Consider the following 21927-nt stretch of genomic DNA (forward strand, 5'->3'; position numbering starts at 1 on the left):
ATCTAAGCCACTCTACACTCAAAGACTTAAGGTGAAACCCTACTGGCTTGTGGGGTATGCACACTGCAACTGTCTACCATTCAGCCAACACAGTAAACTGGGAAGCCATAGGAATGTGACAGCATGCCTGATAGCACCATCAGATAAAATCTGGTAGTAACCAGAAGCAACCTAGCCCATCATCCTTGCTGTTAGAGTTAACAACTCCTAAAGCAGATTCTGTGTAATGGAATATGGACTCAATCTGTTCAGTCCTAAACATGAATACTCGGCTGATTCTGGGAGAAATTGAAACAGTGATGCTGCATTGTGAAAACAGAGCACTGCACTGCTTTTGTATTATATCCTGCTAGCAAAGCTATTTGTGCAACAACTCCAACAAAAAAAGGGCTGATAGTGTTTAGGAAAAGAGTAACATGTTAAGTTCCCAAAGTTGTTGTGACTGTAGATGTCTGCAGATGGCCCTGCTTCCCTGTAATGCATCCTGGAAATAAGCTTTATGAATTGGTAGTTTCCCATCAAAATGCAGAAAGCGCTGCCTGAAAGTATAATTAAGTATATAACATATACTTAATATCTCTTTTCTGCCTAAAAATTATTTAACCATCTGCAGTTTCTATTTAGCTATTCTATTCTTGTCTATGCTGACAAGAGGTTTACTTTTTAATTGCCTTATATAGATCACTTAAAAATATCCATGGATACAGAAACTACCCTTAGAAATAAGTGCAGAGAGGTATTACTGGAGGAATCTTTCTTACATAAGTAAAACATGTACCTTAGTCATAAATGTTCTATTAGCACAGTTGGGTATTTTTATTTTGAAAACTTGCAATGCTGTCTGCTTCATAAAACTTGGAAATCTAACATGTTCTGTGACAATGATTTAGTGATCTAAGCACAGGCTCATATTCCAATGATACAAGGTGTATATACATCATACATATATGTATTTATGCAGATAAATATGACAGTAGTTTACTGCTGCATGAAGTAAAGCATGTAAAGTAAATCAAGTAAAGTAAATCCATTTTTGAAACTGATTGCCTTCTATTAGTGCAACAGGTGTATGACAGTAACACAGAAATAAGGGAACATATATAAGAAATAAGAACATATTACTGAGAGAGACTCACAACAAACAAAATAAAAGGAAATTGCAGGTCAAACAGACATGTGCAAGAAAAATGTTTTATAAGGTATAGATCCCTTAGAGGTATAGATCCCTTGCATCAAGGAAATTACAGTTGAAATCTTCTTAATTCATTTTAGGTTCCCTGACAAGGAATAATCCCTATTTTTTCCATGCTATTTGGACAGTTCCAATAATTGAATGTTTCTTCTCTTAATTCACTTCTGAGGTACATTGCACAACTCAGTCCCTGTTTTCCTCCCTGAACAGTCATTTCAAAGCCAGAATCTATTTCGTAACTTGCTTCAAATTACTACTTTAAGTTTGTCAAACTTTTCTTTTTAATAAAGGCATCTAAAAATACAAACAATCTAGATCCAATTATACCATAGCCACTTACACATTTTGTTTATTTATCTAAATGTCCAGGCACTGCACGGTTAAACCAGGGAAAGAATGCCTTGGAAATTAAGTAAACAATAAATAAGTATTTTACTAGTAATTATGCACAAATAGTTTCACATCATTTTCATATGAGAACAGACCTGTAAGAACTACTTTTGCCTAAGTTTTCACATGCTACTTCAACTTGACAATAAATCTTCTCTTAAATTACTAATGCATACAATCAGTGAAGCAGTCTCACTACATTTCACCAGCATTCCCCATTCTAAATGAGTGAGAACAGTGACCATGCACATTCCCCCTTGAGCCCTCGACATGATTTGTACAAATAAATACAAAGGAAGATGGAAGGCACACTCACTCCCCAGCTCACCTGATCATCCTGTTAGATTCATCGTGATCCAGATCAGCATCCTGCATTTCTCCATTATCACTATGGCATCCTGTCATTGACATCTCTGAATCATGAGCCATAGATTCTTCCATGTCATCTATAAAACCACTGTTTCTTTCACTGTCATTGTCATCACTCCCTTCTTCCATGACCACATCAGACTCAGCCCCAGGACTAAGAAGATCTGGAATACCATTTCTCAAGTTATTATCTAAAAACATGTGATACTCCAACTACAACATCCTGGTACATTTTAAGCTTCAAAAAAACTCAAGTTCTCTTTGGAAGCCTATTGCCTGCATCTAGACAATATAAGTAGACAATTATTTATAATGTGATCTGTATATTCCTTTGCACAGGGACAGTGTTTTCTGTGAAGCCTGCACAAAACAGCATAATAATCAATACCACTGAAACAGTGCTCTCTGCCATTAGAAAAGAAATACTTAACAAGCACCAAAACTAAAGTCTTAGGGTTTAACTGATTTGACTATGGCATAGTATTAATAGCATCATCCATCTTACATTTAAATTATATTAAATTTTCCAGTTTCCAAATTAAATAAGCCTAAGCAAGATCAGAGTAAGAAACAACTTTTTGTTGCATTGTTGTTTGGGAATGGATATATTGGGAATATAAAATCATTAGTCCAGTCAGAGGGTAAAGACAGCATTGGTTTCTCTGGGATGTTGCAATGTTTCAGAAATTTGAAGTAAGGTTAAAATCACATGGAACACATCAAATAGTTTCTCTTAGCAACTTTTGCCTAATTGTGTGGAGGAAGGTTCTTGACAGCCAGTGTACGCAATGTAACACAAGAAGAAGCACATTGAATTGTCTGACAGCAAAATGTTTGGAATTGATGGCATTTCACTGAAATTAGAAGTGCACATCTGAAAAGTTTGTTTTCATGTACAGTAGTCTTAAGATATTTGGATATAAATTACTGATGTGTGATTAAGAAACACATACTTCATCACTAGCAGAACCAGTCATTCACTCATGAATGATACTTCACAGTGCAAAGCTCTCTCTCTTTGCTATTCCTACAACACTTTTAAAATATTAAAAATATTAATATTTTTAATAAACCTACAATCAGTTAAAAATAATTCCTTACATTTTGTATATAATGCATTTAGTAATGACACCACACTTGGAATTTCATTACTCAACTCTTCTTTCACTTACTATTTTAGGGAAGATGCATCACACAGCAGATGGACAAAATGACAGATACTGTATTTTGTTTATTAAGTTTGAAAATAACATGAACCAAATTACTGAGAAAATACAAATGGGATACAAGATAAAATTGCCTTTGCTAATCCCAGGGACCCTCTATCAATCATTCAGGACACACAATTCAGAATTCTATGAGGATTCTATGTATACTATACTAAGAATATTATTTGGTGTATAAAAGCCAAGTTCTATAAATTTTAAGATTGCAATCTTCAAGGAATAGACTTAGAGTAAGCCCAGAACATGTGTTCTCACCCCAAGTGACTCTTCACAAGCTTTCCTGAGACAAACTATCACTTCCCATCAGCTCAGCATCAGATTCACGTGTCAGGAGGAAAGTCCAAACAAAAGTAGCGTGATGCTCATGAAGCAAAGGTGGGGAAAGGGCAGAGGCGGGGTTGTAGGGATGAAATACACCCGCCTCAGATGGAAAGAGGGAATTGGAAAAGTAATTCAGAAATGAATCTAAATTTTGTTCATTTAGTTCAATTGTGCATAAACAAAGTTTATGTTCCTTCCTGTCTTTTCACAGCACTTTAGATCAATCATAATCAATCTCTAAAACTGCATCTATGCAGGAAAAATGTTTATCACTTATAAGCAGATTTAGTTACTTACTCTGACTACAAATCTCAGGGAAAACTTTACACTCCTATCAATGGAATTAACATTTCATAGTGTATGTTTTAGGTTTTGAAAACCAAATAACAAACTTCCATTAGCAACATTACTTGCACTCCTGAAGAAATAGTTGTGTTGTGGGATGGTTAATGGTTAAGTGAGGTAAAAATGGTGCAAGATTAAAAAAAAAGAAAAAATAACAGTGACTCCAAGAGTGCAATGAGAGGTGCATCAGAAAGGGCATTCAATAGGAAGACATCATCTACTTTCCAGAAAATCATGCACTTTGTCACATTTCAAGTGGAATACTTAGTACCTGTAGGAATTTTCCTATTAAACATAAAAAAACTTCATAATAATACAGTACCACTAGTAAGAGAAATAATGCAAAAATATTAGTTCATATTCCTAATTTTGGAATTTCTTGATATGTCTTCAATAAAGGAGACCACTGATTTAAAGGAAAAAGAATGTATCACAAGGTTATACTTAATTAACCTCAGAAGCAGTTTAGGCTGAAAACAATGTACATTAGAAACTGAGCACTTCACCACACTTCTCATTCCCTTATTACAGAGAAAAGTGACATTTTCAAGGCAATCAACAACTCATCTACAGCCACTCCCTTTTTCTCCAGTACCGTCTGTCAAGCCTACCCATACACCCTTATACTTAACTCAAAACCAGCAGCACATGCATGGCAAAATCAGCAGACAGTCAAGACCTGATTTGCGGCAACTGGTATGATTAGTTTTATGCCATCAGTAAATGGTGGAATTCTTTTCTGAAGGGCATTCCTAGTTCTTCTAGGTATATTTTTCCTTCTCAAGAAGATCATCCATAACCACTTTTTTCTCCCCTCACAATAAAAGAAAATTTTGTGCTTCTAACTGACAGGTCAGTGCCAACTTCTCGCACGCAGCTTTTGGCTTTCCTCTGGCATTCTGCCTTTACCAGCTGTTATCACAGGGCCATTTTGCTGCTGACATCACCTCTGTGGCAGAGCTTAGCCTGTCTTTTGACACCGTGCTCTGGTTGTGGGAGGAGGGTCTGGCGCCAATGAGCTCCGACCCCCTTTTCCCTTGGCGTGCATCACGAGCGGCCGCTCCCCGCCTCAGCCACCAGCAGGCAGAGGGCAGCGGTTCGGCCACAAGCTGGGGTCCCGTACCGACAGAAGCGGCCAATAAGTGTGGACCCACGTCGACGGATTGAGGCAAAGGAAAGAAGGAAGGACTCCTTGCTTGTGTCTCCAAACTGTCTTTATTCTTCCCTGTGACAGGAGTGGCACAGGTACTGCAGCGTTGCAGCTCGAAGGGGAGGCAGAGGCAAAAGGGCGCGAAACAGAGGAAAACGGCAGCTTTCAAGGGGAGGGCTGTCTCCCAGAAGGAAACTGCCTAACAACAAATCAAGGGCTAGATAGGAGGGGTATGGGGTATATACGTAAACATAAAACCAATAGAGAAGGGGAAGGGAAGAGTGCATACCTATGAGTGAAGGGAAATATCATAATTGACAACAAAGCTTCCAGATAAATGGATGTAGCAAATAATGACAGACAAGCTGCAGGGGCAGGATTTGGAGGATGAGCAGGGAAGGATCTGGAAATACCAGAACTGACATGGGGAATGGCGGGAAAACAGGTGGTAAACAACTTTAGGGAGGGATTATTAGGAAAACTGAACAGGGGTGAATAGGAACAAACCATTATTTTAAACAATTTCTTAAACAAATAAACTTCAAAACCCCACTGCCACAGTCTGCCAGTGCTACCTATTTGGAAGAAACACTCTGAAGGGATGGTGTATGAGCTACTCACAGCATTCCTCCCACACTTCATCTTCGACATACAACTGAAATATTGCAGAGGAAAGGCCACTCCCAAGCAATGGAAAAATGTGTTTGTACATGTCACAGTTTTACATTTCTCTTATTTAACTGATGGTTTAAACAATGACAGGAACAATTGTTAATGCAACTTACCTCCATTAATGGCAACTTCCCCCAGGCAGTTATTTGGCACTTTAGGAGCACAGCGTTTGTGACAGTTGAATCTACAGTCTGATAAGTGAAAAAGGGACACAGCCAAATTATTTCTTTTTCTGTGACACAATTATATTTTTCCTGTTATGCAGCCTATAGATATTAAGCCCTATCATTTCATTAATACAAGTCATATGTTCAGAGAGTGTACACTTGCCTGGCTCCATGCTGCCTGTCAGTGGAAGGGACAGGATGAAGATCCTAGAAGCACATTTCTGAGGGGAAAAAATGCCTTTCCAAGGGTAGCTGGGTGGAGCGGCACTACAGCAGCCAAAGTGGTGCTCAGCTCATCTAGGAAGTGATGAGGAGACACAAGTGCTTGGCTCCAAAGCCAGAACTGCATTTTCAGTGAAAAAAGCAGAAGGGCTGCAGCGTATCAGCTGCAGTTTAAGGGACTGACTACATAGAAAATACTGATGACTGAAAGCTGAAACAGGATAACCCTAGCCAACAATTTTAAGTGAGAAAATATTTGTTTTTTACATCACAAGGCAACTTCTGGACAGCTTGCAACTACAGGTTCCTTCAGTCCTTTCCTTATTTTTCTTTATTTTTTTTTTACTTCTTTCATATGTGTAAGTAGCACTTCATTACATGTCATGGGAATTGTTTTCTTTTGGCTTATGAATACATTTCACTTAAACTATGAGCTGTAAGTCGCTAACACACCAGGAAAACCAGAGACAGAAATGAAAAAATATGCTAAGGCTGTCCATACCTTGTAATTATTTAAAATTGATTCAAACACCAATAAGAGGTACAGGCATGCCAAACTACAGATAATTTTTTTTTTTAATTAGGTTAATATTTGCTTAGGTCACCAGGATTCAAAATGAACTGAAATAGGTGATGCTTTGATAGATATTTTGCTTTAGTTAAATTGCATCAGAATCACACCTTAAGATAAATTGATGCAACTTTGAATTTTGCAGGGTTTAAAGAAGTAACACAAACTATACCGATTAATTTCATGATAGTTATTATTAATTGTAATAGAAGGAAGGTGATTTTAAGCCTCCATTAGCCAACATTCCAACCCCATAGCATGCACAATGCTTTGTATTTACAGGCTAAGGCTGGCCAAGGTGAGCCAGCAATCTAGGCTACAATCCAAGGGGCCTGACTCACTTCAGCACCTACTAAGGTATACAATGCCACGAGACTTGAGAGCACATTAGTCACACTGAAAAAATGTGGGGTTAAATTCTCATATAACCCCATCTTATTTTACTTCCATTACAACTTCCCCAAAGCACTGAGCTGCTGAGGCTCAGGCATATGCTTCTTCAATTCACACACAGGACTTTGCAGATCAGCAACAATGAAGATAAGAATATAGTCCATTATGTTAACTATTCTGCTGTAAGCACAGGTTCACCTATGCCAAATACAAGATCATTTACACCTGAATGAAAAATGTGAGCTACTGCACATACACCAAAGGATAAGAATGAACAGCCACGCAGCCAGCCCCTACAGAACACCAATTACTGTAATTCTGACTGCAGCTTAATCCACTGTAATTGTACATGTGCCTACACGTAGACAGTTTAGTGAGGAAATCATGAATAAGGCTACATAGTAACCACTCAAACACTAATTTATTAATTTTATTATGCTTAGCTTTTATGTTCCTAAAGGACATTTACTTACCTTTGCACTGCAAACCCTGTCTAAAAAGCCCTTTGAGGAGCTTCTTGCAGTACTGGCAAACTGTTGGACGTGTGTAGGAGTGGATGACAAAAGTATGAGGCACTTTAACCTTTGACAGTAAAATCTTGTCTAGTTGAATAGGTCGTCCAATGTAGGACTGTGAATTTGACCTCTTCTCTCGCCCAGTGTACGATTCTGATGGTGTCTTTTGCTGTAAAATACATAAAAAGGAGTTTTGTATTAATTTTTTAAAGAATATCATATTAATATATTCCCTTTCTTCAATAACGCTGTCATGTGATACATAAAAAGTCATGTAAGTGCCTTTAAACACTAATAGAACATGCATCATGCCCCTCTCAGACTGCTTTGGAAAAATTTGAATGGTACTGAACAACACCTTTGCCAACTACTATCATATTGTGACTGAAACAGGTTTTTATTTTAAAAATTAATCAAAATTAAAATGCTCATTAAAATTTCTCAGAAAAGCATTTTACATTTTGATGAAAACCATTTTTACCTCTTATTTCCTGTTTTACATAACAAGTAGCTTTTAAAGGCTGTATTTTTTGCATAAACGTTAAAAAATTATTACGTTATTCTGTGTGCATGTAGGTTAATGATAGAAGACCTATTTATTCATAATTTTTACTATTGCTAATCTTACCACGTTTAGATTATGCACAATAGATCACAACGATATTTAAAGGTGTGTGGCGTATATACACACACACACCCTTTTAAATACCTACTTTTTTATATATATGCATATATATGTATATGCGTATTTGATGCCTTAGACACACAGTCTAAGGCATGAAATCCAAAGAAATTCTGGAATAAATGAGTTACCATATTTTCTCTATTAAATTTAGATGTACATATGATAATTAACCCAGAAAACAAATCACCTAGAAAACTACTTTCTCCTAATACTTGCCCTTGAGAAACAAGCAAACTACACCCACAATTAACATTGAAAGGAGAAAAAAAAAGTGAGAAAATTCAGCTTGATTATCTAAAACACCTTCTCATTATCATCCACAAATAATCTGATAACTGAACACTAGAGAACAAATCACTCAGAGTGAGCCTGCACTGTTCAAAAACTGTAGTAGCTGGAGCTTCAGGTAGAGATTAACTTGAAACACCGTTTAGATTCAAACACAAAATGCTATAGAAATTCCTCCACCTGATTGCTATTTCCCAGTCATGAAAACATAGAAAAGTACATTTTTGTATGTTTCTATCTGAGACTTTTGGAGTAAAGAGGAATCGAGAAGTCATTTTAATGGCAGAAGAACCTAAGGAATTAGTTCCCGGCTTTGCCTTCACAGTGTATTTGCCATAGGAGGAAAAAAATTTCTTCCTTACAAAGTTCATAGAGATTCCTTGCTGCAAAGATGAATTCTTTGATTACACTGTAGAATTAGATGTCTTTTCCAAAAGGCATAAAGATCCACTGTACTAACACAGTCCTTTCAAATAAAGCAAAATATGTTGTATGAGCCAGGTACATATGGCCACCACAAAGAAACTAGACTGGAAGTATAAGAAAGCATGTGTCTTTTCTTTATCACAAATAAAATTGGAAAAACTCTGAGCACATACTCTGATAATATGAGTATATTACTACCCGAGGTCTAAATCTTCATGCTCTGCAAAGCACATATGCATGTTAAAAAACCCCAAACAATTAATTAGTCTCAATTTGAGATTAAATTTCTTTCATATTAACTACCAATAAAACTCGCCTGATACTTCTAAGGCAAATCACACTGAGTTCTATTAAGTCAACATAAACAGGCCTGCAAAATGGAAGGTGGAAGACCATCAGGTCAGACAAATGAGCCACATATTCTGCACAAACTGCATTGCTCAGCCAGTACGAGCCACCTGGAAATTACGGCCCTCAGTGTTTGTGGACAGGGCAAAGCTCACAATGAGCAGTGAGAAACAGAGATGCAGTTCTCGCAGTTTTATGCCTGTGTAGAATAGCAACAATTTTGGTCCAGACTGATTCTACATCCTAGTCCTAGTTCAGTGCTATATGAGTTACAGCCTCAACCCTACCCTATGACCAGAAAGTTAGCCCTGAGTTTGCTCTTCAGTGTCCACAAGAAGAGTTTTACTTGTGGCATACTACAATTTAATGTAAATATTTTCTTTTCAAATAAAAAAATTCCTGAAGGGTTGTTACTTCTAATCACTACTTGCAATGTATTAGTCACAACACTTTGCTCTCTCTTTCTTGAATCTGGACATTTGGTGGACATTTTGCATGTACTGATGCTAGTCTCTTAAAATGAAGTTTAACTGAAAAGCAGTGAGAATATGTAAGGAAAAGAGTTCTTCTTAGTGCTTGCTTTCATTATGTCACTGTAACAAACTAATATTTCAGTTTACCATTCTTATCACTAGAGCTATTTCTTGACAATCTTACACTTGTCTGCAGTAAAAGTGATCCAAATATCTCCTAATGCCATCATCTCTCTTAGAATCCTGACTAATACAATCTAAATTAAACCTATTTTCTATGATCACTCTTTGCCTTCATTTTCCCAATTATTGCCTAATCAAAAGTTATTCTGGCAACTGAATACTGCTAAAAGCAAAGTCCAAATTACTTATACCTAGTTGACTTCATGCTTAAAGGATTTTAGAAAGCTGGTTTGGCGGTTTTCCTCACCAAATGCCTTGCAGGTTTTAGAAACTTCAGTAGCGTTGCTGAAATGTACTGAGACTAAACTTGGGCAGTTATGATTAACAGAGACGGTCTTCCCTACAGCTTTGGCTCTGACCTAGATGTCTGATCAAATCTCAGCTGTGGTACAGTACAAGTGTGGAACAAATTATCTGCCTTTTTTTCCTCAGGTTGATGGCAAATTCTGCAGTTTTAATGTGCTAGTTTATGTTTCTGAGAAAATGTCAGGTTGAACAAAAAGTGAATTCTAGATACTCTACACTGAGTTGATTGTTTCTGAGATAACTCTGAAACAGTTACTCATCATACCATCAGCCTTGCACAAATAGAGTTATCATTAATAAAGCTTTTGTAATGTTGTTCAGTGGGGTTTTTTCCTCAAAATTTGTATTAGTCAATGCACAGTTATAATTTCTGAAATAATTACCTCAAGTCTCATTTCACACGGCCGGGAAGTTGTGTTGCTGAACAGACAATTAACTAAGCTTTTGTTAGTAATTCATAAGTGTTCTCTACAGCTCAAGCAGTAATGCGTACTAAACAAAAGAAAAAACACTGGAAAACCTACTGTTAGATGTCAGTCTTCAAGCCAAATTTACAGAGAAAAGTATTTCAGCTTTTCTTTCCCATTCCCACAAGTGCAGGGCTGCTACATGTCAGCACTGTAGCACACCATGTAAGGCACCAGCAGTTCTCAACTTCAGGTCAAGAAGTAAAGCCAAGTTTCACCTTCTTCCATACTAGAAAAGACATCAGAATTCATGGATCTGGTCTCACTCCTGTATGCCCAGTCCTGATATGCCTGACTCCATTCCCTCCCTCTTGCAGCCAGAGGCAATGAGCCCCCTGGGTCCTGCTCAAAGCCAGCAGGGGAAGGGAAGCTGGTGACAGATAACTCATGGCAGCAGCAGCTGGAGCATCTTCCACACCCTTTGATGACTGACTGATTAGGAGGAGCACCTCCTCCCTCTTGTCAGATAAGCTTCTCCTCCCAGTATTGTCCAAAAGTCCTGTGAGGATCCCTCAACTCTAACTTCTAGCACTCCCAGGATCAGATGCCACAGTTTTAAGCCCTTGAAAGCACAGGAAACCAGGAACTATCCTATTTTCACTGGAAAAGCAAGAATCTCCTCCACAAAGCACCTTCTCCTTCAACCGGCGTGCCTGGTTTGTTAGAAAGATAAATGAGTTTTTCCTGGTAGCCAGCCAGACTACTGACTCAGCAAGGCTGGAAACTTCCCAGGAAATGATTGCTTAACCAGATTACACCATGGAAACTTAACAGCCTGCACAGTTCCAAATATTAAACAGTCCTTTAGAACAATCATCCCAGTGAGGTAATCTATACTTTAAGAGCTCAAGAGTATGATTTTTCAAGTAACAACAAACACCAAGAAATGTGTGTATATACTGAACACTGGACTGTCCAACTAAGCCAGTGACACTGATCACATCCAGATACTTCAATTATGTTTTAACTGTAAGAACATTTAATAGAAACCAGTTGGCTTACTCTTACTTTGGGGGAAAAAAATGTTTGGGTTTCTTTGTGGTTTTTGTTTTTTTTTTTAATTCCAAGAAGGAAGATGTGTCAATCTTTTCCCCTATATGGGGTATTCCTCATTACTTTTATTAAATGATGCCTTGCTTCCTCTTCTTGTTCAATTTCTTTGAGTTTTTGGAATATACTGAAGCCCCTCATGTGAGTTCTGGTGAGCTTAGTTGAAAGCTACTACAGGACAGAACAATTTGTCTACATTAGCCAAAAGCATAAAATCATAGTACAGTCATTGCAGGAAGAAGACAGTCCCCCAAAGGTAAAAACAGCTCAGCAGATTTTTCCTGTCTTTTCTACCTTATCCAAATACAGTGAAAAATGCAATTAAGAAACTGAAATAAGTACTGATTTCCCTACCAAGGATTAAGCTGTTCCTATTACCTGGATGAGTTTGACCATCTCGTAGCATTCACACCTATTCCTTCCAGGCACAGAAATCAAAGGAACTGTAGGGAGATGCTGAAGGGACTAAAGGGAAGCAATAAAAGCTGACTGCTTGGACCCCATGGGCTCCTGGGGACAAAGACAAGGACCAGCTCTGCAATCCAGCTGCATGGGCTAGCCTAAAACGTAAGAGAGACTGCTGTTTGCTCACTCCTCTTAAAAGGTTTTGACAGTTCCACTAAATACATCCCAGGGAGTCTGAAAAGCTTTACCAAAACCTTCATGTTCTGTAAGAGTCAGAAAGCAACTACTTCCATTTTGGCAATCATGCTTGTGGAAACACGCTCAAGTTGGTAACCTTCACTCAGAAGAGAACAGGCTACACAACCTATACTCTCCTAAATATGTTTTTTTCAAAACTTACACAAAGAAGTGCTAACCTTTTGAAGGCTCAATATCTAACTAGTGTTGCAACATTATTCCTTTAGTTTACACTGAGATATTCAAACTGAAATAACAAAAGTATTCCTACAATATTGAAATGTTTGCCTCAACAAAAGAATAAACTATTACAATCTAGGTATTTTTATTTACTTGGACAACAGAGAAAAGTGATGTCTATTTAAAAAAAAAAAACCAAACAGCAATAACTGTTTGGATGAAGTTCATTTTTAGTGTTGAAACAGACTTGTTGAAACATGCATTTCCTTCCTATATTAAAGGCAGAGCAAAAAGCCTTAATATGTTCATACACAATTTCGTCACAGGAAGCTACTGTCAAGTGAGGTGCCAGATATCTATGTAACCACAGGAACTCTGTTTTTAATGCAATGCAAATGTTGACTTTCTTTTACAAATTAAACTATGTGACTGCAATTAAGTGAATTCAAAGAAACAAATCTTCAGTTAAATACACTCAAATACCACACTTAGACTGCAATCAACTGTGTTGTCTTTCAAGGCTTCTTGCACTCCTCTCTAAGTCAAGTGTATGATTTAATCCCACAAGCACCACAGTTAGATAGCTATGGTCTGAAAAACATTTCACTTTCCCATATGTAAACACATCAAAGAACTGACTTCAGTACAAGCTGTTTAATATTAAACTATCCACAGATGGCTATTATTATATATGCTGTTCTTCTACTCAGACATCAATAGCAGCAGACAGTGGTTTGAATGCTCTGTCTGTAACCTGCCTTATTTTGGAAAGATTAATGGGTTTCAGGAGGCATTGTAGGACTCTGCTGACTCCTCAGAAACAGGGAATTCCCAAAACAAAAGCTCTTTCTCTTTGGATTTGCTAGTACCAGCAGCCATAGTAAGACTTACACAGCTTTACAAAGCTTTTCTTTCCAGCATCTTACAGACACAAGTTCATTCAAAAATATTAGGTTTAGTTTGATCTTCTAACATGTACTTCATAATTTTAAGTACATGAATTAATAAGTTATTTTCATGGAAGTATCATGTAGTATTAGAATGTCCACATCAGAAGCCAGACCTGGCAGCTTTGTTATGCCTGCTGAATAAAGCTAATAAAAAGGGGAAGAGAAAAAGCACACATTATAACACAAAGGTATCATAGCCAAATTATAGTTCAATACAAAACCCTTCAGATAGTCTTTGCACTTGTCTGATTCATCCTATCCTATAAAATCTTGGAGTTTCCCCCCCTCACAATGCCTGTATAAATGTGTCCCATCTGTCACTGTCTACATACCACCCTTACCAAATCAGGGATAACTGACAGGTCTTTAGGCTTAACTGACAGGTCTTCGAAACCACAAACACTAGTTTGGAATGTTTTGGCTCTGGACAGAGGAGATATAGACAAACCTACTTGGTGAGGTCTGCAGTAAGTTTGGGGCAGTACTATGTCACGAATACAGAAAAACAAGATGATACATTAGAAGGGAGGGAAAGCACCGCTGAACACACCTAGGCCATGTAATGGGAGATAAAAGGTTGTGTTGATTCCCATTATTCCTCAAAATAATGTTTTGGGATATTGTACCAATCCACAATAACCCAAATGATTGTGAATCATGTCTCAGAGGGAAGTAAAATGTGTGCTGTAGCATTTGGCAGTTCTCAATATGCGCCCTTTTGCTAGTACTTAAAAACTACAAGAACTCAGCTCCTCATTTTCCTTAGATGTACCACTTCAAATATCATAGATATACAACACTTTAGGAGAACTACACTTGAAATACTTTTTGATTTTGACCTTTGATTTGTTTAACTATTTTAAGTTATTGTAAAAAGACAAGAAAACTAAAAAATACATAAAAGATTGTGGAATTAATTCAATTTCCTATATTCAACTTCCAGTGTCCGATTCGCTGAGTTCTCAATTCTTAGTTCTGTTTAGTGCATGACCCTGTATTCACCAGGTGCATCTGGCACTAATCAGTTTAATTAAGCCTCTATTTCACCTTCTATTATTTTTTAAATAAACTCTAGATTTTGGAGCACACTCCAGGAGCTCTATCTATAGGGGTTTTTATTAAACATATGGGCACACTGAAAGTAAATCCCCATTCAGACAGAGAGGAATATGCAGTGTGTATCACTGGAGCATGGAAAGATAACTTGAGGGTGACAAGAATAAAACATAACAGAACAGTATTAATTCACAGTTAACTCAAGTGCCTTCAAAAGAAAATATTAATTTTGCCTTTGAGGATCTTTGGTCTAATGAACGCTACTTCAGCCATTAGAAAAGGACTTGTAATTAGAAGTGGTTTAAGGCACCAAGATGCTCTCAGCTGCAACACCCCAGCTCTTTCTTATTCCCTCCCTCAAGGGCCTTTTTTTTCCAGTTCAGTGAGCTGGGGAAGGAATCCCTACACAAGACTCTGTGGAGACTGGAACTGGGAAAAGGAGATGCATCTTCTGTAGGAGTGTAGAAAACAAAGGCTTCTAAGTGTGGCTATTTCTGAGTCACTGGATACAAGGACTCCTTATTTCAGTGGGCTAAGACAAAAGGGCATCTGTATTAAGTGCTGGGTGTGAGGGAAGAAAGAGAAAACGGCCACCCACAACTCAAGACAATTCCCTCTCAGAGCGTCTACTGTCCTAGTTCTGCAGAATCACTCTTCTATATATAGCTAAAAGCCTCAAGCCAGCTCTGCTTATAACGAATCTACAGAGGCAAGCAACACCTGGTGCTTTGTATTCTGTCAGTGATATATAAATAGTCTTTTCAACTGAAACTATATATATTTTTAATTTTAAATTGTTTAGCAAAAAAGAACTGTAAATCCTGATTCTTCATCAAAAAGCAAAGATAACATGTAACATTCCACTTACCTATGCCCCACGAGACACATAATTTCTATTTTAAAAACAAAGCTCAGCTAGACTTTTTCTGAGAAATCACTTCAAATGTGTTTATAAAATGACCTTACTGTATTTATACTTCTATAAAACAAATAAAACTTCCCAAAATAATGGAAACATATATTAAAAAATAGAGATAAAATACTATTGTGTCATATTTTGAAGCAAAACCAAAGATAGCTAACGCTTTCTCTTTACAAGAGGAATACAATTTTATTTTTCCACCAAATACCTTTTTTTCCACACTTACCATTAATTACTGCTACTTTAGGGTAAACCACCATAATCCAGATTGGTGGATTCATCATTTATCAGATAGCACTGTATTTCGAATACAATTATCTTAGCTATTACAAAAACGGTAGTTTATATACATGTTTGTATTGCTCTATGGATATTCTGTGGAGCTGGGATTCTGGGGCACACGGTAAGAATGTTTGTGGTTTAGGAAGAAATAGAAACCTCATCCCTGGAAGCATTCAGTGGGGCTTTGAGCAACTGCTCTAGTGGGAGATGACCCTAACCATTGTAGGGAGTTGGAAACATATGATCTTTAAGGTCCCTTCCAACCTGAGCCATCCTTTGATTATAGGAAATAAAGCTATTTATTTCAAAGAAATAGATGTTTGGCCATGGAAATCTTCATTTTAGCACAACAAAATATTCCTCAGACTAACTATGTCGTATTTCTAAAATGTAGTATTTTTAACATGTGCATCCCAAATACATGCTGCAAGGGAAAGATGCCAACACTTCTTAGTTTCAAAAGCTTTTGAAATTTTAAACACAAACCAGACTTCTTTAGAAAATCCATACTGAAAGTCAAAGAGAGCAACCTTTGAAATTAATCACACACCTAAATTTCTTTTTTTTTTTTATTTAGATTTGACACTCTTTTTATATAGAGCTGTAACTTATTTGTACACTGCTCATGGCTATTTCCACAGAAATATAGAATCCTAGACTGTTTGTTTTTTTGGTTTTTTTTTTTAATTTTTTTATTCTACCACAGTCTGAAAGAAAGAGCTACCCCAATGGTAGTATGGTGTCAGAAGTTTTTTGCTGGTGAGCATTTGAATGTGAGGTTTGTTTAGCTTAAAAATAAAATGTTTATTTTCTACAATACTCCAGCAAATTACCAAGTCCTGAAATCCCATGTGTTACTATCAGTATAAAATGAGGGCTTCAGTCTAACTAATGACCTCTTCCATGCCTATGAAATGCAGAATTCACTTTTGTATTGAAATATTTTAATGCTTACTAATTTTACTGTTTAGCATAAGAATTATGATCTTCACTTTGGAATCTGGACTTTACTAATTTAATTTAATTTAATTCCTGCATGCCTTCAAATTCGTACTGATAATCATAAAAGAGGATGTTGCTAATAGCATGGTAGGGAGTAAATTCAGTACATACCTCATAGCCAGGGCTGACAGGAGACTGACAGGTAGTTGGAAAGAAGAAAAAACAGAAACAAGAAATAAGGGGGAGAAAAAGACAGAAAATAATGTTATTTTAGAAGCAAGCATGAATGTGGGATCATATTATACTCTCATTCTTTTTTATAGAATAAATGCTTAAGAACTGCAGGTGAGCTGAGACATATAAAAATCTGGGTTGCATTGTATCCTCCTAGTTCTACTTTGATTTTAGTATTTCTGTTGATGAGTTTTACACTACTAAGTTAAGAATCAAAAGAAGATTTTGTTCTTTGGAGGTAGATTTTTAAGCTGCACTCAAATATGGTCCCCATTCAATTTTCAGCTCAAATGAAATGTTTTATTGGCTAATGAAAACATTTATACCCAAACTGAAACTGCTTCTGTGCATGGTGGATAATTAAAATATAGGTACATTTTGCATTATTCCACATTATCCTGCCTCAAAGATTTTTAGATTCAAAATTTCATAAAATGGGGCTTAACTTATTCACTTTATACATGTCATTTTTCCAGAAGGCAGGCTTACATGCTGTGTCTCCTATCAGGTGCACACAACATGAACAAAAAAAGAAGAAACAACTCAGTTTGATAATTACATCTATCAAAGATCTCCAGGAATTATTCTTTCTCAACTGCTCTGACTTTACATGGTAATTAGGGGTAAAAATACATTTATTTTAGGCCTATCTGAAGAACTGATAGATATAGTAGAGGTTATATTTTGTTAGCAGTGATTCAAGTAACACATCAATATTATTAACGAATGGTACACTTTTATGAACAAAGTTGATGTTTTTCAGTATATTCACAGAGACTGTAGAAAAATGAAAGACATTCCAAAGTGCATGGTTTGATTGGCATCACCATATAAACTGCCATAAAACTTATCTCATAAGCACTGTAGAAGAATTGAGTCCAAAGGACAGATCTGGTACATGAGAACTGACAAAGCTTATGCTACTTAATAAAGCAGGGTGGGAGGGCAGGAATGGAAGTACATTTAAAGGAAAAAAACTAAACAGAACAAAAGACAAATAGAAGCCATGTGCGAGAGCATTTCCAAAAACCTGGTAAATGATACCAGGATTTCATTAAATAAAAGTGAAATCAGAGAACTATTTGATTTCTGCAGGCCCATCCCTTTACCTACTGCAAATATATTTTCTTTGGGCGTGCACATGTGTGAGCATGTGTGATGTTCTGAATCATCAACACAGGGACACCAATGTTTACAAGGTCTCAGAGAAGTACAGCCTGCAGTATAGCCTGCAGACACTGACTGCATCTCTTCACTGGCAATTTTAATGCTGTCAAACATTTTGAACAATATAGCTTTGCAAAACAGGTGTTTTGTACCAGAATGTGTCAGCAAACAACACAGTCATATAATATAAAATGTTTTCAAATTGAAAATTTTTTGCTACATTTTAACTGTAGAGTAAAGTGAATATTTATAGACAGTATACCAGGATGCTCAGTCATACCATTTTCTTAAGAAAATTTTTTAAAAAAAATGAGATCAGAATTAAAGCCAGTCTTCCTAAAAATTTTCTGTCTCGGCCTAAGTAATTTCTGAAACAACCTGCTGAGAATTATGATTAATCCGTAAACATTTGTTGCTGTAGTTTGCAGAACTTAAGCACCTTACTCATTTATGCAGCTTTTCAATTAAAAATACAGATTCATAATGTTAACCTTAATTTCCAAGCAGCTTTAGACTAATGATAATCAGTAGCATAAGTACATAATTATGGTTCAGAGATGGCACTGCATCTAACACCATGTCTACATAATTTGCAATAGTGTCCTTTTAGTATGTCAAGTTTAATAAGTTTAATATTCTAATTGAGAGGAAAACATGATAATTGTTGTGTGTACTTACAAATTCTTCCCTCTCTTTTAAACCTTAAGGTTTTCAAAACCTTCACTTAGGAGTGGATTCATTTATACACTGTGTGAAATCTTAACTATTCAAGTATATTATGACCATGAGTGCTCAAAAGAACAAACATGCTAAAAATAAAAAATTGGTATCCTTGTCATTTACTCCAATAAACATTTTGCTTTCATTTCAGAAAACTAATATATACATGAATATACAAGTATACCATACATTTACATGCTTTTGTGTGTACTGTACAACTATATATACCTCTACATGTCTAAATACAGACATGTAAATACATTCACCACAAAGAACCATTAAAGGATCTAATGGATACTTCTCCTACTTTCTTCTGAACACCCAGAAATAGGCTCCAACTAATTAACAGCAGCCTTGACTGTGACAGACACTCAGTTCAGGGCTGCGGTGTCTGGGTCACAGCGCTCTAATGAGGTGAACCTTTCCTAGTAAATAAGCCAAGGGAAATAATGGTCCAATACAAAAGAAATTCAACATCTAGTTCCAGAAGAGAGTCTTCAAGATCCAACTACTTATATTAGCAGGGGTAGCAGATTTAGGCCTTAAAAATGACCTAATTCTTGACAAATGAGGAGACTCCCAGGAGTATCAGAAGTGACACATACCTTCAACCCACATACCTTAAGCTAGTGACCTCCCTTTTACGTCAAGATGCCTTCTCTTTATTTATAATTTACATACCACCCTCCTCTGTAGTCTGTAACAGGCAAAACCAGATTCTATAGCACTAAATATCATTGTTACTCAGCTCCTCCCATGGCCTCTACAGCTAGGGAATCCCATACCAGAAGAGCTTCATCCGTCATGCTGGGTGAGGGCTCTGCAGAAACTGTCCGAATGGTGCTGACTCCTGTTAGGGATACATTTGACAGGCGCCTTTTCCGTACACCACTGCAGTTGTTAGGAATTTTAAATGCACATCTCTTATGGTAGTTCAGACCACATCCTGAAAAGAGAAATTTAAAACCATCTGATTATGGTTTACTAGTCAAAAAAGCAAATCATTTTGAATTTTTCAAAAACAACACAAATTCAAAAACATTAGCCTTAATTTTGATGAAACTTTTCCCTCTATCCTGCTCTTTTATTCTAGCAAATTGTTAGAGAGATAATGTTATCAGCTGCAAATAGATACATCTACAACAAGTGGTTTTTCTCTGATTTTTCAAAAATCTAAGCTCTCAAAGTGCAGGAAATTTCTCTGACCAGCACTTGGAAGGTAAGGAAGTCTCACTGCAAATGGTATATTCTATTTGATTTAGTCTACCAGAAGTCAAATAGGTGAGGCAAAGTGAGAAAACTTAGCTATTACAACTTCATATGGATTGACAGTAACTTCAGTCAAATAATCCCGAACTACTGTGATACAAAATGAGACACAGGCTCATTAAAAATTGTGAGGGAAGAGTAAGACATGCAGCCTTTTCTTAAAACTACATATCAACCGAAGTTTTTTAAACTCAAGGTTACAGAGCCATATCTAAGATGCCTCAGAGCAGTCAAAAAGATAAGTTCTTTAATCAATTCCTTTGACAGATCTTACTGTCTCTAACTAATTTAAAAGCAGCATTAGACACAACACACAGAAGTAGAATGGAAAAGTCTCTTCTTTAGACTGAAAAATTACATCTCACTGCAGCTTACCTTCACATTTGAGTCCCTGACGCACCAGCCCCCACAGCATCTCTCCACAATGGTCACAGAAGGCTGGAGCCCGATATGAGTGAACAAACAGAGCGTGGGGCCGGATTTGGAAATCTTCAAATGTAGCAGAAGCTATAGCAGTAAGATCATACAAAAAATTAACATAAATAAAAAGTAACATAACTACCGTTCTTCACTTATTAGGTACTTCACCACAGAACAAAGCAAAACTTCTTTTGGCCCATATGATGCTGAACCTTGGATTTGGAATTGTTCACTGCCTAATATTTTGAAGATAAAAAGAGGGATGATATACCTTCATACTACAATGACCACTGGAAAAAGCATAAAGCTGCATTCACAAACCTGCAGCAATAATGTGTCTGACAACATTTTTCCAATCAAACACAGGAGCATAACATATCAACATTTACCAAAATTGTCACAGTTCAATCAATCAGAAATTTTTCAAAACTCTTTTACAAGCTTTACTCATTACACCTTCAAGGTATACGTACATAAAATAAACTGAACACATCCAGTAAAGAAATACTGCAAGGTTTTTTTGACAAATGAAAGTGCATCTAAAACAGTCTGTTTCTCCTGATCACTTGGTATAATTAATTCAGCAGCCTATGTAGGTATCAGTGAACTGATCACACAAGTTAAAAACATACATTAGAAATTAAAAACAAAACATACCTAATGATATACCCAAATTTCAATAAAGAAAAAAAACCTTACAGGGCAACCTGGAAGATGGTTGTGCATTTCTCACAAAGTGACACGAGCCTGCATGGTGTAACAGCTGCAAAAGTTAGAGGGGCTAGTTAAAGACACTAGTGCAAACTCTAAAAATAACTAACTAAAATGTTTTTAAAACTATTTATAATACAGAGACAACCAGTACCACAACACTTTGAAAAACAGACTTAAATAAATATTTTCCTTTTCTTATTAACTGTCTTAAACATATGTGAGATAGTCTAAAGAAATATCTGTTAAATGTTGTTAAATACTAATCACATATGCAAACACTTGATCTCATTCAGACTTCCATTTAAACAAGTTATTTGTGTGCTTACTCTTCACTGATAGCAGGATAAATGCAATAGGTATGTAGGCATTTAACAGAAATACCTTGTCTTTCAACAGAAATACATTCCTGATTTGCATCTGACAGAAAGAAAGAAAGAGACCAAAAAACCCCACCAAAGAAACAAAAAACAACAAAAAAAACCCCCACCCAAAACCAAAACAACCCTACCCCCATCCAGCCCCACTTTTTTAATGGTTCAATTCAGAGGAATTCCTAGAAGATCCAAATACCCTGGCTTGATCCTTGTCTACTAATGAAAAGAGAACCAAAGATCAGCACACTGATCAAGAAAACATTTTTAACTAACAAGAGGAGGGTACCAATAAAGAC

General features: G+C 36.6%; 1 protein-coding gene across 4 annotated transcripts in view; it reads right to left on the reverse strand.

The window, feature by feature from the left end:
* PRKD1 (protein kinase D1) overlaps positions 1-21927 on the reverse strand; it is a 116083-nt gene that overhangs the window by 22667 nt on the left and 71489 nt on the right. For 3 of the 4 annotated variants that reach the window (XM_038136844.1, XM_038136845.1, XM_038136847.1), the window contains 6 exons: positions 20499-20630; positions 19640-19800; positions 16905-16928; positions 7492-7702; positions 5779-5856; positions 1911-2115 (listed from right to left, as the gene is read on the reverse strand). In XM_038136844.1, the coding sequence (XP_037992772.1) occupies positions 1911-2115; positions 5779-5856; positions 7492-7702; positions 16905-16928; positions 19640-19800; positions 20499-20630 (811 nt within the window). The remainder of the gene's footprint in view (positions 1-1910; positions 2116-5778; positions 5857-7491; positions 7703-16904; positions 16929-19639; positions 19801-20498; positions 20631-21927) is intronic. The other variant, XM_038136846.1, reaches the window with a different exon arrangement.

Source organism: Motacilla alba, chromosome 5, assembly GCF_015832195.1.
Source record: "Motacilla alba alba isolate MOTALB_02 chromosome 5, Motacilla_alba_V1.0_pri, whole genome shotgun sequence".
In the NCBI taxonomy this organism is placed as follows: domain Eukaryota; kingdom Metazoa; phylum Chordata; class Aves; order Passeriformes; family Motacillidae; genus Motacilla; species Motacilla alba.